This window comes from Colias philodice, chromosome 8, assembly GCF_061535455.1.
Source record: "Colias philodice isolate Cphi_HAF_F1 chromosome 8, ilColPhil1 Martin Lab GWU primary, whole genome shotgun sequence".
Classification (NCBI taxonomy): domain Eukaryota; kingdom Metazoa; phylum Arthropoda; class Insecta; order Lepidoptera; family Pieridae; genus Colias; species Colias philodice.
Window position 1 is genome coordinate 4,195,701 of NC_143093.1, and position 18,890 is coordinate 4,214,590.

An 18,890-nucleotide genomic window follows, 5' to 3' on the forward strand; every position below is an offset into this window, starting at 1 on the left:
AATTCAGCATCTTGTTGTGTCATAAAAAAATATGAATTTTGGTTGGTTTAATATTTATTTATCAAATGGCACAATTTTATTGTTCGAAGTTTGATGTTCTTTATGTGTAGGTCATTTAACATTTAAAATTCAAGTAATTAGTCATTCCAAACACAAATATTTTTTTGCATATATTCGTAGATGTAAATAAATAAGAATATAAACTTTAATATCAAAATATAAAAATCTTGATTAGTGCCTTAGGATAGTATGACTTCGTGTAAAATAATAAGAATATGAATATTTACACACTACAATGTATGTTAATGGGCATACAAAAATGACTAACAATATGCAAACTTTTAAAACAATGTTATAATATATGCTTAAAGTAATCGCCGTACTTAAGACGAAATACTATGAAGGAGAGCTTTCACAACGGGCTGTATCACTTAACCTACTTTATGAAGAAAGCGTGCGAATATATGTAATGAGGATATTATACTAGGACTTTTAGAACAGAGGGATTTAATTGAACCACCCATGTCACAGCATCCTTATCATTGCATGAGGGTTTACCGCCTATCCTTAGTAGTTAGTATGCTGTATGGCAGTCCGCGCGCGAATTCCGAACGATAAGGTCGTGTTCGGGACGAAGCGAAAACTTTTGCGATACGCTTTCGTCGTACAATGATCGAACTCAATGATTTTAGGACTGAACCGTGAATGACTATGAGGTGCATTAGTGAAAATATCATGCGTGTGAAAAATGAGGATGTGTGTGTGTGAATTCGAAATGATTGGTTAGTTGTTTGTTGTTGTTTATTATTACATTGTTAATGTTTATCTAAAAAGTTATAATGACTATGTGATATAGATTGCAATAATTCTGAAAAGAGCTCTAGTGCCTATAGTATAGTATAAATATCGATCCTGATAACTTGAATTTCTCAATTATTTATCTGAAATTAAAATTATTTTAAAATAGCTTAATAAAATAAATAAATAACTTATATAATTTTCGTACCCATAATTATTTAAAAAATAAATAAACGAAAATGCAAGGACAAAAGTAGTAACTATGAAAAACTAGAATACATTTAAAATATATTGGGTTAAAAATTCAATATAGTAAAGGAGAATGGGCATTTTACTATGGAAGTTGGGCCTGAACCCTTGAGTTGGACCAATATACATGAGATATTGTTTTTATAATAGATCATAACAAATACATAAAGGGAAAAATATATATAAAAAAATAATCAACCGGCTTTTTGTACAGTCACATCAAGTTTTATTTCTTTGTGTATAATATTTTTTGCAATAAATAACTGTTATAAAACAATGACAATATCTTTATGTTGCTCCAATTCACTTTCACTTACAAATACGTACTAATCTTAAGCCTTCTAATAACCGAAATACACTAATATTATGTTTTGTAACATGTACCTATACCGTGTTTATTATAATTCAACGTAGTTAGACGTTTTTTGTGGTTAAACTCAGTCACTCCAGTGACATTTAGATTTATATTTACTTCACTCGAATTAAAAACACCGTTATTGTGCGAAAAATAATAGCCAAATAAATAAAACTTTTTGCCTTGACTGTACAAGAACCCGGTTGATTTATTTTTTTATTTTATTTTTTTCGTAAGGTATGTGTAATGATCTATCACAAAAACAATATTTCGTGTGTATTGGTCTTAGCCCAAGTTTCAGGCCCAATTTGCCCATTCTCCTTTACCTATTGCAATAGGTAATGTCTCCAGAAACAATCATGAAAAAATATTTCTCGAAAATATACACGCATTATTATTTTGTGATAATTTATTCTACCAAAATTATAATTAACATCACGTAATATATTTAAATTCATGCCTCGTTCGAAATAAGCGTTAAGAGAACCTTTTAGAGCTGAGTGCAATTTGGTATAAATTTAAAAAAATGTCTAGTATGAATTTTTTTCAACGGTAAGGTTATTTACGTTATTTGTGTTATTTGTGGATTTTTAATTAAATCGTCTTTATGTAGGCATTATTAATGGGTACCATTATGAGGCTGTGGAGGTTTTAAAATATGGAAGAAATATTTCAATATGTACCTATAGTTGGTATGTTACAAAAAAATCGGCATGTAGTAAGCAATCATCAACATAACGGCCGTTTATTGAGCTTTTTTAACGTTATGAAATAAACTATAAACTAAAAATTATTTGTACATAATATACCTATTGTAATTAATAGATAAAGATGATAAAATAAATAAAAAATAGTAAATAAAATACGGATATTTGATTTACTATTTTTTATTTATATTAGGTACATAAATAAAATTTCCCAGGCCCATAAGTTGTATTATAACTTTTATTTAATTAAAAATCTATCAAAATACCAGCACTTTTATTGAGTAATACAATTATGTATTACCCAGGTACCTACTATATTTGGCTGAAGTAGATATAATAAGTAAACCGTATGATACCATCTTAAGTTCGGAACAATGCTTTTATAAGTATAAAAACCTAACCATAAGTTTACAGTACAAACGAAAAGCACATATCCTTTTAGAATATGTTCAACTAAGAAGTACCTATAATGTGATTGATCGATAAAGAGTAGTCCCAAAGAGAGGTAGGGCAACTCCATTCAAATCTGAAACTAATATCAAAACAAATAGAAGTAAATATAAGTAAATATCTTAGTTAAGTAAAGTTCAATTAGGTACTTATAGAATAAGGTTCTTGTAGACATTATTAGTGTTTAACATCTTTATTGAGATATCAAGTCTGTATTGCACGCCTCATAAGCGAAGCGTTGAGGTGGCTACTACTGTCACTTCGCGCAAAACATCTGATTTTTCAAACTTAAAATGTCTTTATGTATCATACATTGCACTTGTAAGATAATACATACACACACATATTAAGAAAAAACACTATTTTTAACATTCATGATATTTTTGATGTCATTTTTGTTATTTAAACTAGTTAAAAAACAGTTTAAAAAAGTTCTGTCTTGGACGTCCGTGTGTCTGTATGTGCGGAGGATTTTCTTGTTAACACGATAGCGACCGAAATACTTTACTAATCGAGTCTTTTTTTTCTCTTACGCTTGAGTATGCTCAGGAATAGAACCCTTTCATTTTTCAGGGTCTGATTCGATGTGGTTTAATTGTTATTAAATAAACAAAAATAATAATTAATAAATAATTATTAAAAAAAATTATGAGGCGTGCACTTTTGGATTTTCCAAATTATTTTTCATAATATATTGTTAAAAATGTTTGATAATTTCAAATTTAAATATTGTTTGAATAAATGGAATATTGATACAATACATTTGGAAATTACATATTCAATTGAATTTCGAATAGCTTACATTTTTATCTATAGGTACTTACCATAGAGATAGTCTGTACTATGTACTTAGTACATATTATCTCGATGATACTTACATACATTTATTCTAAAAATATGTTGATTATGATTTTTAATATTTGTTGCTAGGTATATATATATATATAGTAATTATCGTGCAGATGCGTAATTTTCGAAATGTTATGAGAAATCATGTGGTATGTAGACAAGTATTTTATGTAATTTAAAAATATCGTTTTTGTTACACTATAAATGGTTGAAAGTTGGCCCTTTTATATACTTTCCTTATTGAAATAAATTTACTTGCTACTAGCGGTCCGCCCCGGCTTCGCCCGTGGTACATATTTCGCAATAAAAGGTAGCCTATGTTCTTTCTCAGGGTCTAAAGATAGTCTGTGCCAAATTTTATCAAAATCGGTTGAGAGGTTTAAGCGGGAAAGCGTAACTGACAGACAGACAGACAGAGATATTAGTAGGGACTAGTAGGGATAGGGATATTAGTAGGGATCACTAAATCCGAAAAAATAATAAAAGCAATAGAAATATACAAATTAAAGTAGAAATATTCTTAAAAAAAGAAATTAAGAAAATATACCTTTGAATCTATCGTTGATAAAAAAATTACCTACCTATAATATAATTCTTGACGAATAAACATATTTACATTTAGAAGACAAAACAAAGCAGCGTAATTCACTAATAGATACTACTTACGAAGGCTTTGAAGTGTTTTGTTTTGTAACTAACGTTAACTACGTACCTTCGCATTACCTTCCTGCAATCATTATTACATTATAACATTATTTTTATATTATAATTTAATATTTAAACACAACAAAGAAATAACTTAACAGTAAGATAGGTACCTTAGCATTTCTGTTTATTCGTTTTTATTTATAGAGAAAATAAATTATATTTCAAATTTGGAACCATCGTTAGAATGCAATATTCAAAACAAATGATGATCAAACCATGGATCAAACAGTATATAACATAATATATTAAAATTGTAGGCACATACTTGATACTACATAATAATTATAGTGACGTTACCTTGTTGTAGTTATTTATCCACCAAAATTATTTGTACACATGAATTAATTATTGTTCACGCTTTCTTCTTTCTACGTCGATTTTAACACACCCATTTAAATTGTTAAGTAAGTAGATACCATTTTCATGACGACATTCTATATGCACCTTTGCCAGTGTCCAAAATTGTCAAATTTCAAAACCACGGCCATGTCAAAAAGCATGTTGAATGAAACGCACAGGACAGATACACGAATAGATTCCAGAACTAAAAAAATATCATTAATTAATAATATTAAAACGTCCCTATAAATATTATTTTATAATATATACCAACGTACCTAGCACCTAGCACATACAGAACAATATTCAATGTACAAACATTTTTTAATTTTTATAATTATTCATCTAATAAAAATATTATATTAATAAGCATGGAATATATTCTTTATTAAAATTTATTTAAAAATTAATTATTTTGAAATATACATTATATTTTTTTATTAATTAACAGATTCTTAGGGCACAGTAATATCTAGCAACACTCTAGCAATAAGTTAAAAAAAGTAAATGAGCACAGACTAATAATGCCGCTTGCAAAAAAAATATCACAAATGAAACGTTAAAAAATGAAACATTGTTGAATTTAATTTTTTTTAGCATTTCATAATAATTATTAAAATTATTACTGTAATTAAAATTTCAATAGTTTTTATATTCGTTTCCTCGTATTATTATCATGATATTTTATTATCTGTGTTCAAAGTTCAAAGCCTTGTTGATATTTAGCTTGATTATGGCTGGATAGAATTTGGCGGGAAAGATTTACTTTTTAATTCAAAATATTTTTACTTTTAAGTAGGTACGTTGTCTCGTTATATTTTTTAGCCAAAATATAAATAATTGCGTGTATAATTAATAACTACATACATATTAGTTTAGAAGATAAAGCAAAGAGTACATATAAAAAAATACTGTAAGTTTTACGAACCAGAAGTTTTTGTGTTATTATATTTTTAAATACCGAAAGTTTCAGTTAAGATAATACAGTTTTCTTAAGTAGTATAATATTCATATTTCTCCAATAATAATAGTTTCATAACCTAAAAAATTATTTGCCAAATTATTGATTACAACTTATTGTTGCAGGGCAAATACAATGGGCATTAGTGGTTATATTAGCGATTGGTCTAGCCGCGAGTACGGGAGACAAGCGACCACACTTCACCACGGAGCCTCCTCCGAGGGTTCTATGGCCCGCTACGAGAGGCGCGTATGCGGTGTGCCGGGCTAGTGGTCATCCAACGCCTGACGTTCATTGGGTCACTTCGGAGGGACAAGTTATTACCACTATCCCTGGTTTACGGTATGTATATTTAAGATTAAGTTTAGATATGCGTCTTTGGTTTAAACTTTTGAGTTTGCGTATGTTTTGTTGCATTTGCAACTCGTTGCATAATTTTGCACTGTTAAGTGTATGAGAAAATTAGAAAGCGGAAAATTTACAATATTATATTCAGAAGTATATTAATAAACAAGGTGTATTTTTCTGTCACATAAATTAAAGACTTACTTATTCGTGATTTATTAGCGTACTTACGTTTTTTTCCTGTTGATGAGTGTGGTGAAATTGGGTGAAATACATAGAGATATTAATATGTACTTGCATCAATGAAACATAAAAAACAAAGAATAATTTTTAATTGTAAAATTATATTATACTTCAATAAGCTTATGATTAAATATAAAAATTAGGTACCCCTTAAATGTTGTATTTAAAGGTTTTTATTTAAAATATCTTTCATTACACGCACTAAGTACTGGTATTAAGCTAAGCCCTAAGGCATAATATGGACTTAATATTATAAATAGGTGTCTTTTAAAAACACTTTATTTTTAAGCACTAAATAAATACTATAAAATATAAATGGTGGAAAAGAGACATGTATAAAGGGGTTTTAAAACTTTAGGATAGTTTTTAAAACTCGCTTCCGTCAATGTCGCTACTCAATTAGATTTTAGAGCTTTCGTAGTTCAGTGGAGTTAGTTAGTTAATGTTTCAGGAAAACCTTTTCAAAATCAACTTACATTTAAAAGGGAGTATTTCCATCTTGTAGCTTAAAGGAAATAATGAAATTTTATTTTTCTATACTGTAACAAAGAGTTTATTAATGTTAACAATTTAAAAGATAATATCTTAATTAATTATTTAAAATATAAAAAATATAAACATTCCTTTGCACTGAGAACATTTAACACTTTTCATTACGAATAACTACGTTAGAATTTATAAGATTTGTTTATTATACAAGATCACATCATCACCTTAAAAGCAGGCAACGCAACTACAGAGGCCCTACTCCTGAAAATGTTGATGGGCGGTGGTGTCTACCACGGTAGCTGGTAGCTCGGATGCCGATCTGGCATAAAAAAAACACGATACTATACAAACAACAACAGTATTCAAAATGCATAAATCCTTATAAAAATATATCTATAAATCGCCACTACATCGATAAGATGTGATACAACTAAAACAATTTATCATAACAAATTCATTCAACACCGACAAACTTGATGAAGCCCTCACCCAAAGTTCACGTTAAACATACCGAGCAAACCGCAAATGATATGTCATAACTAATTCGGCTATCCTCATAGATACTCGTAGTTAATAAATTGGGCCGCTTCCAATTTCCAATCGAGGTTAGAAGGAAGTTAGGAGACGTGTCCGAGCGAGTTGAAAACTTTCTCGATATACATATGAAGTGAGTTCAATTACCGGCTTTACGTTTGCCCGCCTTCATCAAGCTGTTACGTTACACCTTACTTAAAGTCCAATTATTTTCCACATGTTCGATACTCACTGAGAAAGGAAAGTTTTCTTTCTTAAATGTAATAATTTCAAACTAGGCGCCTTAATAATTGAATTTCGCTTTGATAAGATAGAAGAAAACTAATTTCCGATACTTACAAAATATTTTATCTGTAACCCATAACTACAGAAGGTTCATGTAGTTTAATTTAAATTTTATGATTTGAGGCTGATCTTCAGACATGCTACAAGTTAACCTGGACGTATATTACGTTCAGGTAAATGCGTCACATGCTACAATAATATGTATATTATTTAATGTACTTGTGTTGCTGGAATTTCGATATAAACATAATAAATTAAGGTTATTTGTAGAACTAATTTCGCATTCAATTGGCGTCGGCCGCCTGTTGGACCGAAATGTACCAATATCGTCTTAATAAAAAGGTGGTAATAAATTAGGTCAAAACGTATACGAATATATTTGAAGTTAGGTAACATTACGACATTCTGTACGTGACTAACTTTCCACTCTTGTTTGGAAAGCACAATATTCAATGAATCCGTCGACATTGCCGATTCAAAATAATTTGCTTGACTGGGTTATTGCTGAACTTGTAACTTTATTGCGTTGTTAGTGACTATTGTAAGTATTGCTATTGGAACGAAATGTTTCATTTATAATGCCCAAGAAAATCTTTTCAATATATTGATTAGTAGGTATACGTTTTAGAAGACAGTTTGACAAACTGAAATGGGTGTTAATACAATGACGGTGCAAAGTGTGAAGAAAACGATTATGGTGACATTTGACTTATGGAACGACTGGCGAACAGAAAGAAAAATTGGAAAAATACGTGCTGACAATATATTTTCTATGACCTAAGTTAGTAAGACCTATTCTTAAGTTAAATGAGTTTGAAAAATAATAATAATAAATGAGTTAAATAGTTTTTCGATTATTTGAAAAATTCTTAATATTCCATAGTTTCATAAATATAATGTAACGAAGAATGTCTAAAACATTAGCGCATAATGCATCAACATATTCACGTGACATAAAAACTTAAAAGAAACTTTTATTTATCACACAAATACAATGAACAACAACTGCAACAAGTTCAATTGAATTTAATTTCAAAATCAATTTGAAAATAAAATCTAACACATGGCGCACTCGGGTTGTAACTAACTTGCGAATTCGAGATATCGGGTATGAAATAGCTGAAAGCAAACATAGCGCTAAATATACCCTATAGAATGGGAATAAAGTTCATAGTTGACTGCAAAAGTTCAGAGGTAAAGTTACTCAATTCGGCTCAGTCCTAGTAATGTTGACTTTTGCTAAGGTAAGCGAAAATTGGACACTTCGGGGAACTCACTTAAAATTGACTTAATTAAGAACATCGTGACTAATGATCCTTGAATTTTGGATAAGATTACATATTGCTAAATTTGCATTTTTCCATCGATAACTAATTGATTTTATTTGAACAATTAATATCTGTCAAATTGTATTTTTAATAAGATGAAGATGTAATACCATCATGTAACGCTAATGTATTGACATAGGTAAATAGATAAAAAGAAACCTAAAACGTAGCTTTTAACCAAAATAAATAATCAATTTATAGGTAGTAAGCATAGGTATCACAAATTGTAAAAAATATGAAATATTTTTAAAATGTAATAAAACATCCTAAACGTGAGCGTGCCAGTGTGCAACACGCGCAAAAAGTGTAAAATATTGAATTTAAAAATAAAATCACTTTCGTGTTTGATGAAATATTCTACATCGCTGACTATTTGTATTTGTCTAGATTCTAGTACATACAGTAGGTACATACTTTGAATAAAAAGTTGTTTTTCAAGCCATAAAATGAGAGCCGTTCGTAAATACTAGAAGTACATTACCATTAACAATGAAACTTTTCTAAGTTTGATAATGTACTGATCTTCGTTGGCTCTTAATTGTAAAACTTAGGTCGTAATGGACTTAAAAGCCATTGTTATTCTTGTATCGGCTGAATAACGGAAACTTGGGAAGTATTGATGGTTATTGTTGAACATAAAACAAATATTTTGCAGCTACAACTTTATAGCATAAACTCAACGGCTATCTTGTTATGAATTATTAATTAGGACGCTCTGTTTTACGGTTATAATGATTACCTGTCCCATTTTTGTTTTTACGTTGAATTTACTTGAGCTACTAATAGTACCGAAATATTGTTTTGGAATGGAAAAATTTACGGTTACGTTTTTAAAAATTACTTATTGTACGTTAGTATTCTTATATTAAATCATTTTTACTATTCACATTATTGATACTATGTATATTTAAACATTGAACCTGATTTCTGTAACCATTAATCTTGTTTTAAAGTAAAAAAAAAATGTTTTTGTTATAGGCATGTGCTAAGCGACGGGCGGCTGGTTGTAGGAGCTCGCAGGTCGATGGTTGATGCTGGTGGGGGTGGCAACAGTGCTGTGTTGAGATGTAGAGCTTCTAATAGAGCTGGGGTTACGTTGTCACGACCGATGCTGTTACAACCCGGTAATGTGTGTTTATAGTTCATCTGTAATTAATGTTAAGAGCGGTCTTATCGTAGGAACTAGGAAGTATGCGAACTATGGAATTGAAAAGATATTTTTGTATTGGAGCAGTGAAAATGTTGCAAAAATGTGACAAAATATTCCTTTTAAGAGAACGCGAATTTGCGTGGGTTAACTAGTTAAAATAAATGTTAAGTATGATGGAGGAAATGTGCTAATTTGTATCAAGTCCCACGGCCTGACTTAAATGAAGAGAGCTTATGGCAATTATTTTGAGGTAAAGGCACATTCAAATATTTTTTCTTTGTTAAGAGGAAAATGAATATTTTTATATACATCTGAATCGAATTTTGCCATTTTGTAGAGTAGATATATTCTAAAAAATGGGAATTGACAAAAACACTAAAGTTCACTGCTTTGTAATTGAGCTCAACGTTTTTGTTTATTATACAATACGGCAATTATTTCGATGATGATTAAATTGCATTCATGTAGGTACCCATAGAAATTTGAATAATCGTTTTATAAGCCCAATTGAGTGGACAAAATTTTAATCAAATTTAATTTCAATTTTTAAATTATTGTTTACACGATGTAATTGGATACATAACGAAAAAAATAGGTAATCCAATTATCTGACATGAGCTTCGTATATACAAATGGTAGGTTGTTCGTTAATTTGGTATGTTGTTTCGACAAATAAAAATGAGACGGTAAAACAAAAACATAAATGGCTTACGAGAATATTGGATAATGTATGCTCCGCGTGCTTGAAACGTAATAATATTATTCAATGCAAACAACGGAGTCTTGTAATAAGCAAATGTACGAGAAGGGCAAAACAAATTACAACTTTGAGTCGAGTTGGACCAATTAAATTTCAGTTACATTCCGAGGAAATATGGAATAAAATGAAAACAGCCCACGGCCGCTCGAGTTTTTTCACGAGAGAAACTTTTAATATTAAGGGATTAAAAATGACATAATATGAAGTTTGAAACAAGTCCTTTGTTTGAGCGTTCGAAGGAAATTTTTTAAATAGCAGTATGGTACAGTAACGTTCGCAGTGCGCTTTCACCCAGTTTTCATAATATTACACTCGTTTTAAGTTTACAATGCGTGAAACGTTCTTATTTTTTCTTAAAAGTTTTAGAATACTCTTCGATTTTTTCGTAAAATTTTTACAGTACTCCTCGATTATAATGAAACAAGAGAAGCTTGTCGAATTACAAATTAATTTTATGATCATGGGTATTTTGTACAGCGGAGTTTTCAATTTAGGAAAAATGTTTGATACGTACCACCGAAAATGGAAATTTAGATTTGGTTTTAGCTGCGAGCAAATAAGACCAAAATAATACTAAAATGGTATATTTAATATTTTCGCTCCAATTACTTTTTTTCATAGAGGATCTCAGAAGCTTTAATTAAAAAATTCGACGACATTATATCCTCAGAAATAATCTCATTATGAAGATTCCACAAATTTTCAATGAAAATTGCGTTAACATCTTTTGAGTCTTATAAAGGTTGTATTGATTTATGGACTTTGTATGTTCTAATATGTTATAATGAAATTAAACATATGACTTTTTTAACCATTCTTACTTAAATATGTAGCAGAAAATACATTCAAAATTACGAAATATTATTAAAACGAAACCTTAATTTAATTTTGCGACAAATTTCGTCGGGTAATTTAAACTTAGATTAAAAATATCTGAAAAGATTGGTATATAAATAACCGACAGTTTCAAAGCCAAAGCAACTTTAACGTAGAGATTTAAGCAACCATATTTTAATATTTTCTTCGACAATATACTTTACTACAAAGGCGAAATTGAAAGGCAACAAATGGGAGCTAGAAGCTTATTCTTATTCAAATGACTTTCAAAGAAAGTATTCGACACTTTGGTATTGTGATACTTGTTCTGTAATAGCAACCTATATGCTACAATATGCTTTTATATATTATATCAATATACACCAACACGTAGCAAATTTATTGTTTAGCAACTTGAATGGATAAATACTGAAAAAAATACCACATTTAATTCAAAGGCATATGAAAATGTTGGAATAAAAATTAATTGATGCCATAAACTCGGTAAACAAGTATTTTCAATTCTCGACGACGATAATGAGGCTTCACAGACAAAACAATGTCTATTGCAGTTCGAATCGATTTATTATTATTGTGTGCTTAAATTGAAACTGAACAGAAATAAAAACCGAAATAATATCGCGTTCCATTCAACACTGAATTTATTATTGAATGCTCCCATTGTTATGTTGTTTGTATTAAAAATAAAGCTTTTGTTTTTAAAGCCTTGTTAATATTATTTATTCGAGGGCTTACGTGAGGATAATTTGAATATAATTTTATTACGAGAGATTCAGTGGACTGAAACTATGTGAAAGCAAAATTAATCGTCGTAAATTATAATTTTGTATAGTCGAATTTAACTGCTATAAAAAAAATTATTTCATACAACATTAATTAATATTTTACATGACTTGCTGTTTGTCCGTATGTATGCTTACATCTTTAAAACAACACAACGGATTTTGATCCGGATTTTCAATAGATAGAGTGGCTTTTGAGGATTGTTTTAGTACCTCTATATACCTAATTGGTTAAGTTTGAAATCTAGCAAGAAAGCTAGTCCGCTATAAAATTCACACACCTTCATTCAATTTTTTTACATAGATCTTTCTTTATCGTATAGTGGAAGACAATGTCCTGTCGCATTCGGTTCGTCAGCTGATTCCTGCTAAAATAGGAGGTTCCGTGCTATTGCGTTGTGAGCTATCGCTACAGATAGGCTTTGCTGATGTGAAGTGGCTGCAAGACGGGTTGCCCCTAGCAACGGGATATATGGGAACGGGTAAATATTTAGAACGAAATATACATGTTATTTGTTAGAATATTCTGTTAATGTGTACTCTACTTTATCCTTTTAGTTTTTCTAGTACACAAATAAGTTTGTAGTTATGTGACATTGTAGCATGTCGTGATGAATCGTATTACAAAATTTAGAAGATGAAAACATTTTTTTAATTCTGTTTATGTTTGATTGAATATTGAACCTGTTAAAAAAGAAATTTATCATCACGTTTGACTGTCAATAAAAAAATGTTCCCTCTATATTTTTGTTAGGTTAATAATTATTAATTATTCATCTAGTTTTAGATACACTTTTAAATATCTTCATTAATTTAAAATTCCTACAGATACACGATGGATATCAGGCTCAGGAGGGTTGTTGCTGGGTTCAGATTTAACACAGGCTGATATTGAAGCCGATTATTCGTGTATAGCTGTAGATACGCCCAGTCCTACAATCAAATTAACTACAGACGGTAAGAACAAATATTTTTTCCTATATTTATCTCGTTGATTTTCTTTTCCGAGAATATGATTTGGATCAATAATGTTTGGAGTCAAATTATTTAACTTATCAAGCTCTCTCCTGAATTTGGGAACTTACAAAACTATAGGTAGGTAGGTACATTTTTATGCTGTGTAATGTAAGTAATAACTAATAATTTATATTCTATAACATTAAAAAAATAATAGTTGTAAAAATTATTAACAGAAAGTAAACAATTCAAATATCCAAATTTTCATACTGCCTATTCGGTAAATTTTTATATTGACTAACTGCGTTTATCTAGTAAATATAAGAATAATAAACAATCATATATTTTATATTTGTTTGCGCAATTTATAATATCATGAACAAGTTTATTTTCAGTCGGGAGTAATAAATAGATTTTACCTACGAATAATCAAAATACATTTTTTTCTAATAATAATAATTGATTATAACTTTTACTAAAGCTTTATTTATTTCCTAACGATGTTGTGTAGAAAGCAGTTGGTTGGAAAGTGTTGAAGTAAATTCGATTGAAGCTCGCGCAGGCGACACGGTAATCCTGCCTTGCATTCTACGACATAGCAACAGGCATACTATCACGTGAGTATTCTTATATTGTAGTGATCATATAGAATCCTATTATAATATTATAAATGTGAAAGTTTGTATGGATGTTTGTTACTCTTTCACGTAAAAACTACTGAACCGATTACAATGAAATTTAGCACACATATAGAGGGTAACTTGGATTAACACATAGGATAGTTTTTATCCGGGAAATCCCACGGGAACGGGATGCGGGTTTTCCTTTGCAAACGCGGGCGAAGCCGCGGGCGGAAATCTATAGTATGGAATAATTTTAATGTTTTGCACCAACACAAGTAAAGTTCAATTACCTATGTTGTTTACCTATTATTACAAAGTTCACGATTGAATCTGTGATATTATTAAAATGCAAATCACATAATTAACTTTAAAAATATATTTTATACTTAAGGTCTTATTTTGTCGTCATTTTAAATAGGAATACGTACGAAAATCACTTTGTGAATTATCTGCCATATATTATACAATACACCTTAGCAGCAATACACATATTCATTTATATATAAGTGAATATTTGTGACATTTATCTTGGCAACTTCGACATTTTTATCACGCATCACTAGCAAACACTATTCCTTTTTACCAAAAAACGAAACATCGCTCCACACATATCGATTAAGTACCACTATTCGAATAAGCCGCTCACCCCGCTCTGTCACTTAGCTGGCAGCGGCAAGACGCGAGCGGTGTGTGGGCCGCCGCGGGCGAGGGGTCTGTGCGGCGCGGGGCACTCGTACTAGCGGCTGTCAGAGCGCACCACGCTACACGGTACGCGTGTGCTGCGGGGGACAACTCGCCGCGTGTGATCGTGCGACTGATCGTGTATGAACCACTCACTGTTACTGTCAGCCCTAATCCATTGGTGAGTGTTGGTCAAATATGTTGGTAAGTAAAGTTGATTTGCAGGGAGATGATAGATGTGGCGGTGCTCTGGGAAGGTATTCTTATAGTGACTGTTCTAGTCCTTTGTGTATGGGAGCGTGGTCAGGATTATGTGTAATTACTAGTTATGTATGTATCGGGGCGTTAGTACTAGCCGCTGTTAGAGCGCATCACGCTACACGGTACGCGTGTGCTGCGGGGGATAACTCGCCATTTGTACGACTGATCGTGTATGAACCACTCGCTGTTACTGTCAACCCTAATCCCTTGGTAAGTGTGTGTGTTGGTTGTATGACTAGTCATGTATGTATCGGTGTGTTAGTACGGCTTTTTTATTTTATTATTTTATTGGTAAGTGTAGCTGTGTTTGCTTATATAGGCTACAGGTTCTTCAGGTAATGATTTTTTGAGAAAATACTTTGTCATTATATGCTATTAATTATATTAATTTTAGTGAAGTTTGGGTACAACCATGGTACAACCCAACTTTTACTGAAGAAATTGATCTTGAATTTGAAAAGTCTTCTCCTTGAATGTGATAATGTTTATACGATGAATCTTCAATGATTGAAATATTTATAGAAAGTTTTATTTTAATCGAGTTCTAACTCGATCGAACAAGATTTCATCAAGTTTTACAAAAATGTTCATTTAAGACTAGCACTTTTTCCAGATGCTAGGCACAGGAGGGTCTGGTAGCTTCAATTGTTCCGTATCCGGTGGGCGAGGTGGTGGGGTCACCATCAGCTGGCAGCATGAGGGCAGACCTCTCCACTCTCCTCAGAACAAACTGACATTAGGACCAGTGAGATCACATCATGCTGGGTTGTATCAGTGTACGGCGTATGATCACTCGGACTCTGCGGTTTCTGGGGCGGAGTTGGTGATCGCGGGTAATATTCTTTGTTGAAAATATTGTCAAGTAAATTATTGATGTTATTGGTGGCACAGGTTTTTCTGTTGGTTTTTAATTCCAATGTGTGAATTTAAATTTTTTTTCTTCAATTTTGAAGTCAGGATATATAAAATTTCACTGTTTTTACTGTAACTTTAACGCTATCGTTCTTCTTTATTTTTTCATTGGAAACAACTTACTTATCATTATAATATATAATGTTTTATTAGATAGATTGAATGTATTAGTACGTTTTAGACAGACCTCCAAGACTGATAACAACATTCAGTGAGGCCATAACCCGAGTTGGACAAAGTATTGCGTTAAGATGTGCGGCTACTGGGATTCCTTCGCCGAGAATATTTTGGACTTTGGATGATAGACCTCTTCCTTCTGCACCTGAAAAGTAAGTTCTTTATGAGTGCTATAATCGCTTTATTGTTTTTAGGTAAATTTTCTGATCATTTTTAATATTGTATTTTTATTTAAAAAAATATTTATGAGCCTATGTTACCATTTCATAAAAAAGTTCCTGATAGTATTTAACATTTTTTGACAAATGTGTGTGGTAGAAAATTTTACCTTTAACTTTATTATTTAAAATAGTTAAATGGCCCAAGTCGTTGAAATGCATATTAATTTTAGGTACACAATTAATACAAGAGCAGAATCACTACCAGGTAGTGAGGAAGGCAATATAATATCAACGTTAAGTATAACAATTAGAAGTGCAGATGAAGGCGGGAGATACGGATGTAATGCTACTAACTCTGGTGGATCTCAAGCGCATTATGCAAGGCTTAATGTTTTTGGTAATATTTTGGCAAATATAGTAGTAGGATATGGTTTCTAATTAAAAGATCGCGTTATAACTAGTACTAAAAACTTTAGCATTAAAACATTTGGTGATAGAAAAATTGAGAAAGTAAAGAATATTACACAGTTGCAATCGTTGCATCGATTAGTGATAAATTTGAATACTTAAATGAAATGGTCAGTTTTATTCATGCTGAGAAATTTCTAGGTCCACCGAATATAAGATATCTACCACCGATGCATGTGAAAGTCGAAGCTGATGTGACATTATATTGTCCATATTCAGGATATCCAATAAAGTAAGTTTTAATTTATTATATAATTTACATGTTAAATTCACGATTTGAATGAATATTGAACTTCTCAATGAATGGAAGATTATAAATATACAAATAAAGGTTGAGCTGTTGAAAAGGTTTGTAAAGTAAAATAAATTTTCTAAAAAGTAAGATAAAATTATGAATAAGCGTTAACATTCATTGAATTTTAAAGAAATTCATGAAGTCCTATTTAGTATTTACATGATATCCATAATACGTATAAAATGAACATAGTATGCTAAGAAAAGCTTAATTTAAGGGAAGTTATTTGGAGAAGAGAAGATGGTTCTATCGTTGAATCTCCAATAGACACTGGTGATGAAAGAGGAATATTAAGATTGCCCTCAGTGAGAGGGTCTGCTAGCGGCAGTTATACTTGTGAAGTGAGGGCTGAAAGCGGGGAACTCGCTAGACGAACTGTACGCATTGAAGTACATAGTAAGTATTTAATTTTATTTTATGAAAAAGAACCTTTGATAATTCATATAAAGTAAAGAAATAGTCTTTAAAGTGATATCATTGAAATTGAAATTGAGATGAAAACACCTTTAAACTTAATGGACAGTTGAAAAATGATTTCTTCGAAATGTATTTCATACGACGATTGTAATAAATGTCTATTTAAGCATAAATTTTGGGTACCATTTTTATTATATTTTTCTACAGAACCACCGAAAATAGTTCCATTTCAATTCCCTGAAGAATTAGAAGTGGGAGGAAGCACGCAAGCAACATGTAGTTTAGTATCTGGGGATAAGCCCATACAGTTTTCCTGGCACAAAGATAACTTACCCATCCCATCGGTATTAAAAGTAAGTATTTCTATGAAGATTGAAGACTGAAGATATATTTCTTGGTACATTTTGAGATAAAAGTTATAATTCTCAGGTTGAACAAAAGAATATGGACTTTTTCACAATATTAGTGATACAAGATTTGAATTCTATGCATAGCGGGGAATATTCTTGTCGAGCGACCAATGACTTTGGGACAGTTAGTCATACTGCATCATTAATTGTTAAAGGTAGGTGCCTGATATGTGAGTTATTATTGTGATTAATCGTGGTTATGAATTGTATTGCATACGTATAAAAAATGTCTGTATTTAAATTGAAAAAAAAGCCGTTTGGAAGATTACGCGGATCAAACAACCAATTTTTTTTTCATTATTATTGTTTATAAAAAACTCGAATGAAGAAGCTGTTATGCATTGCAAATAGGAAATTATCAGAGCATAGTTTCTTAAATTATACAAAATGATCATGTACAAATTCATTCAAATGAAGAGTAAGATGATAAACGAAACAGTCTCTTAACAGAGGCGCCATTATGGGTGTGGAGAGCACAGAACACATCTGTGTCGGCTGGTGCTGCTGTACTATTGCCTTGTTCTGCTAAGGGCCAGCCAATGCCTAGGATTTCTTGGGAATTTTCTACAGGTTAGTAATGGGTAACTTTATTATTTCTAATGTTTAAATTTTTTGAACTTAGTCATTTTCTATTTACATGCTTCTGTCTTCCTTCCATTCCTATTAGACATAGGTACCATGTTAATCGATTTTATGTATTTTAATGTATTCACGATAAAATTAAGTTAGTAATAGAAGGGAGTTTTTTTCTTCTTTTTAAAGTTCTGTATTCAATAGCAATAGTAGTTATTGAACTATAAAAATTGTTAACTATTATAAAATTTCCTTTGAACTTATCAATAAAGTTATTATCCAGACCGACCAAATCAGAAATAACATTACGACTTATGTATAACAAAGAGTGAAAACTGGCGTCACATTTTATGGGGTTACATCCGAATCACCCGATAAGCGATCACTCGCTACCCGTGGACGTTCCGGCCTGGTTTAGCCTTTACACGTATTCCACTTTCTCTTCCTAAGCATTTGCAAATAAGAGTATTAAGCTCAACTAAAATACAAATTGTACGTATAACAGAGGGTGAAAACTGGCGTCACATCCTCTGGGGTCAAACAGAGTCTCCTGATATGAGCGAAGGGTCTCTACTCGCGGACGGTACTGTGTGGGTCCGTGCAGCGACCCCACAGCATGAGGGATGGTACAGATGTACTGCAAGGGTACAGCATTCGTTCTTACACCATACCTTCTATTTGGATGTTAGAGGTGAGATGTTATATGAAAATAATGTAATTTTTATTTTGTTGGTTGTCTATTATTTTCTTGCTTTGATTCACGGATGGGCAACTTTATAGTTTTAT

At 31.1% G+C, this 18,890-nt stretch overlaps 1 protein-coding gene across 1 annotated transcript in view; it reads left to right on the forward strand.

The window, feature by feature from the left end:
- Positions 1–614: 614 nt before the first annotated feature.
- LOC149486450 (cell adhesion molecule Dscam2-like) overlaps positions 615–18,890 on the forward strand; it is a 37,649-nt gene continuing 19,373 nt past the window's right edge. The window contains exons 1-16 of the mRNA XM_089698083.1: positions 615–782; positions 5,542–5,758; positions 9,619–9,764; positions 12,493–12,651; positions 12,998–13,126; positions 13,638–13,743; positions 14,413–14,611; positions 15,305–15,524; positions 15,785–15,932; positions 16,172–16,338; positions 16,551–16,641; positions 16,922–17,100; positions 17,329–17,474; positions 17,551–17,686; positions 17,982–18,101; positions 18,610–18,795. Coding sequence (XP_089554209.1) covers positions 749–782; positions 5,542–5,758; positions 9,619–9,764; positions 12,493–12,651; positions 12,998–13,126; positions 13,638–13,743; positions 14,413–14,611; positions 15,305–15,524; positions 15,785–15,932; positions 16,172–16,338; positions 16,551–16,641; positions 16,922–17,100; positions 17,329–17,474; positions 17,551–17,686; positions 17,982–18,101; positions 18,610–18,795 — 2,383 coding nt within the window. The 5' untranslated portion in view covers positions 615–748. The remainder of the gene's footprint in view (positions 783–5,541; positions 5,759–9,618; positions 9,765–12,492; positions 12,652–12,997; positions 13,127–13,637; positions 13,744–14,412; positions 14,612–15,304; positions 15,525–15,784; positions 15,933–16,171; positions 16,339–16,550; positions 16,642–16,921; positions 17,101–17,328; positions 17,475–17,550; positions 17,687–17,981; positions 18,102–18,609; positions 18,796–18,890) is intronic.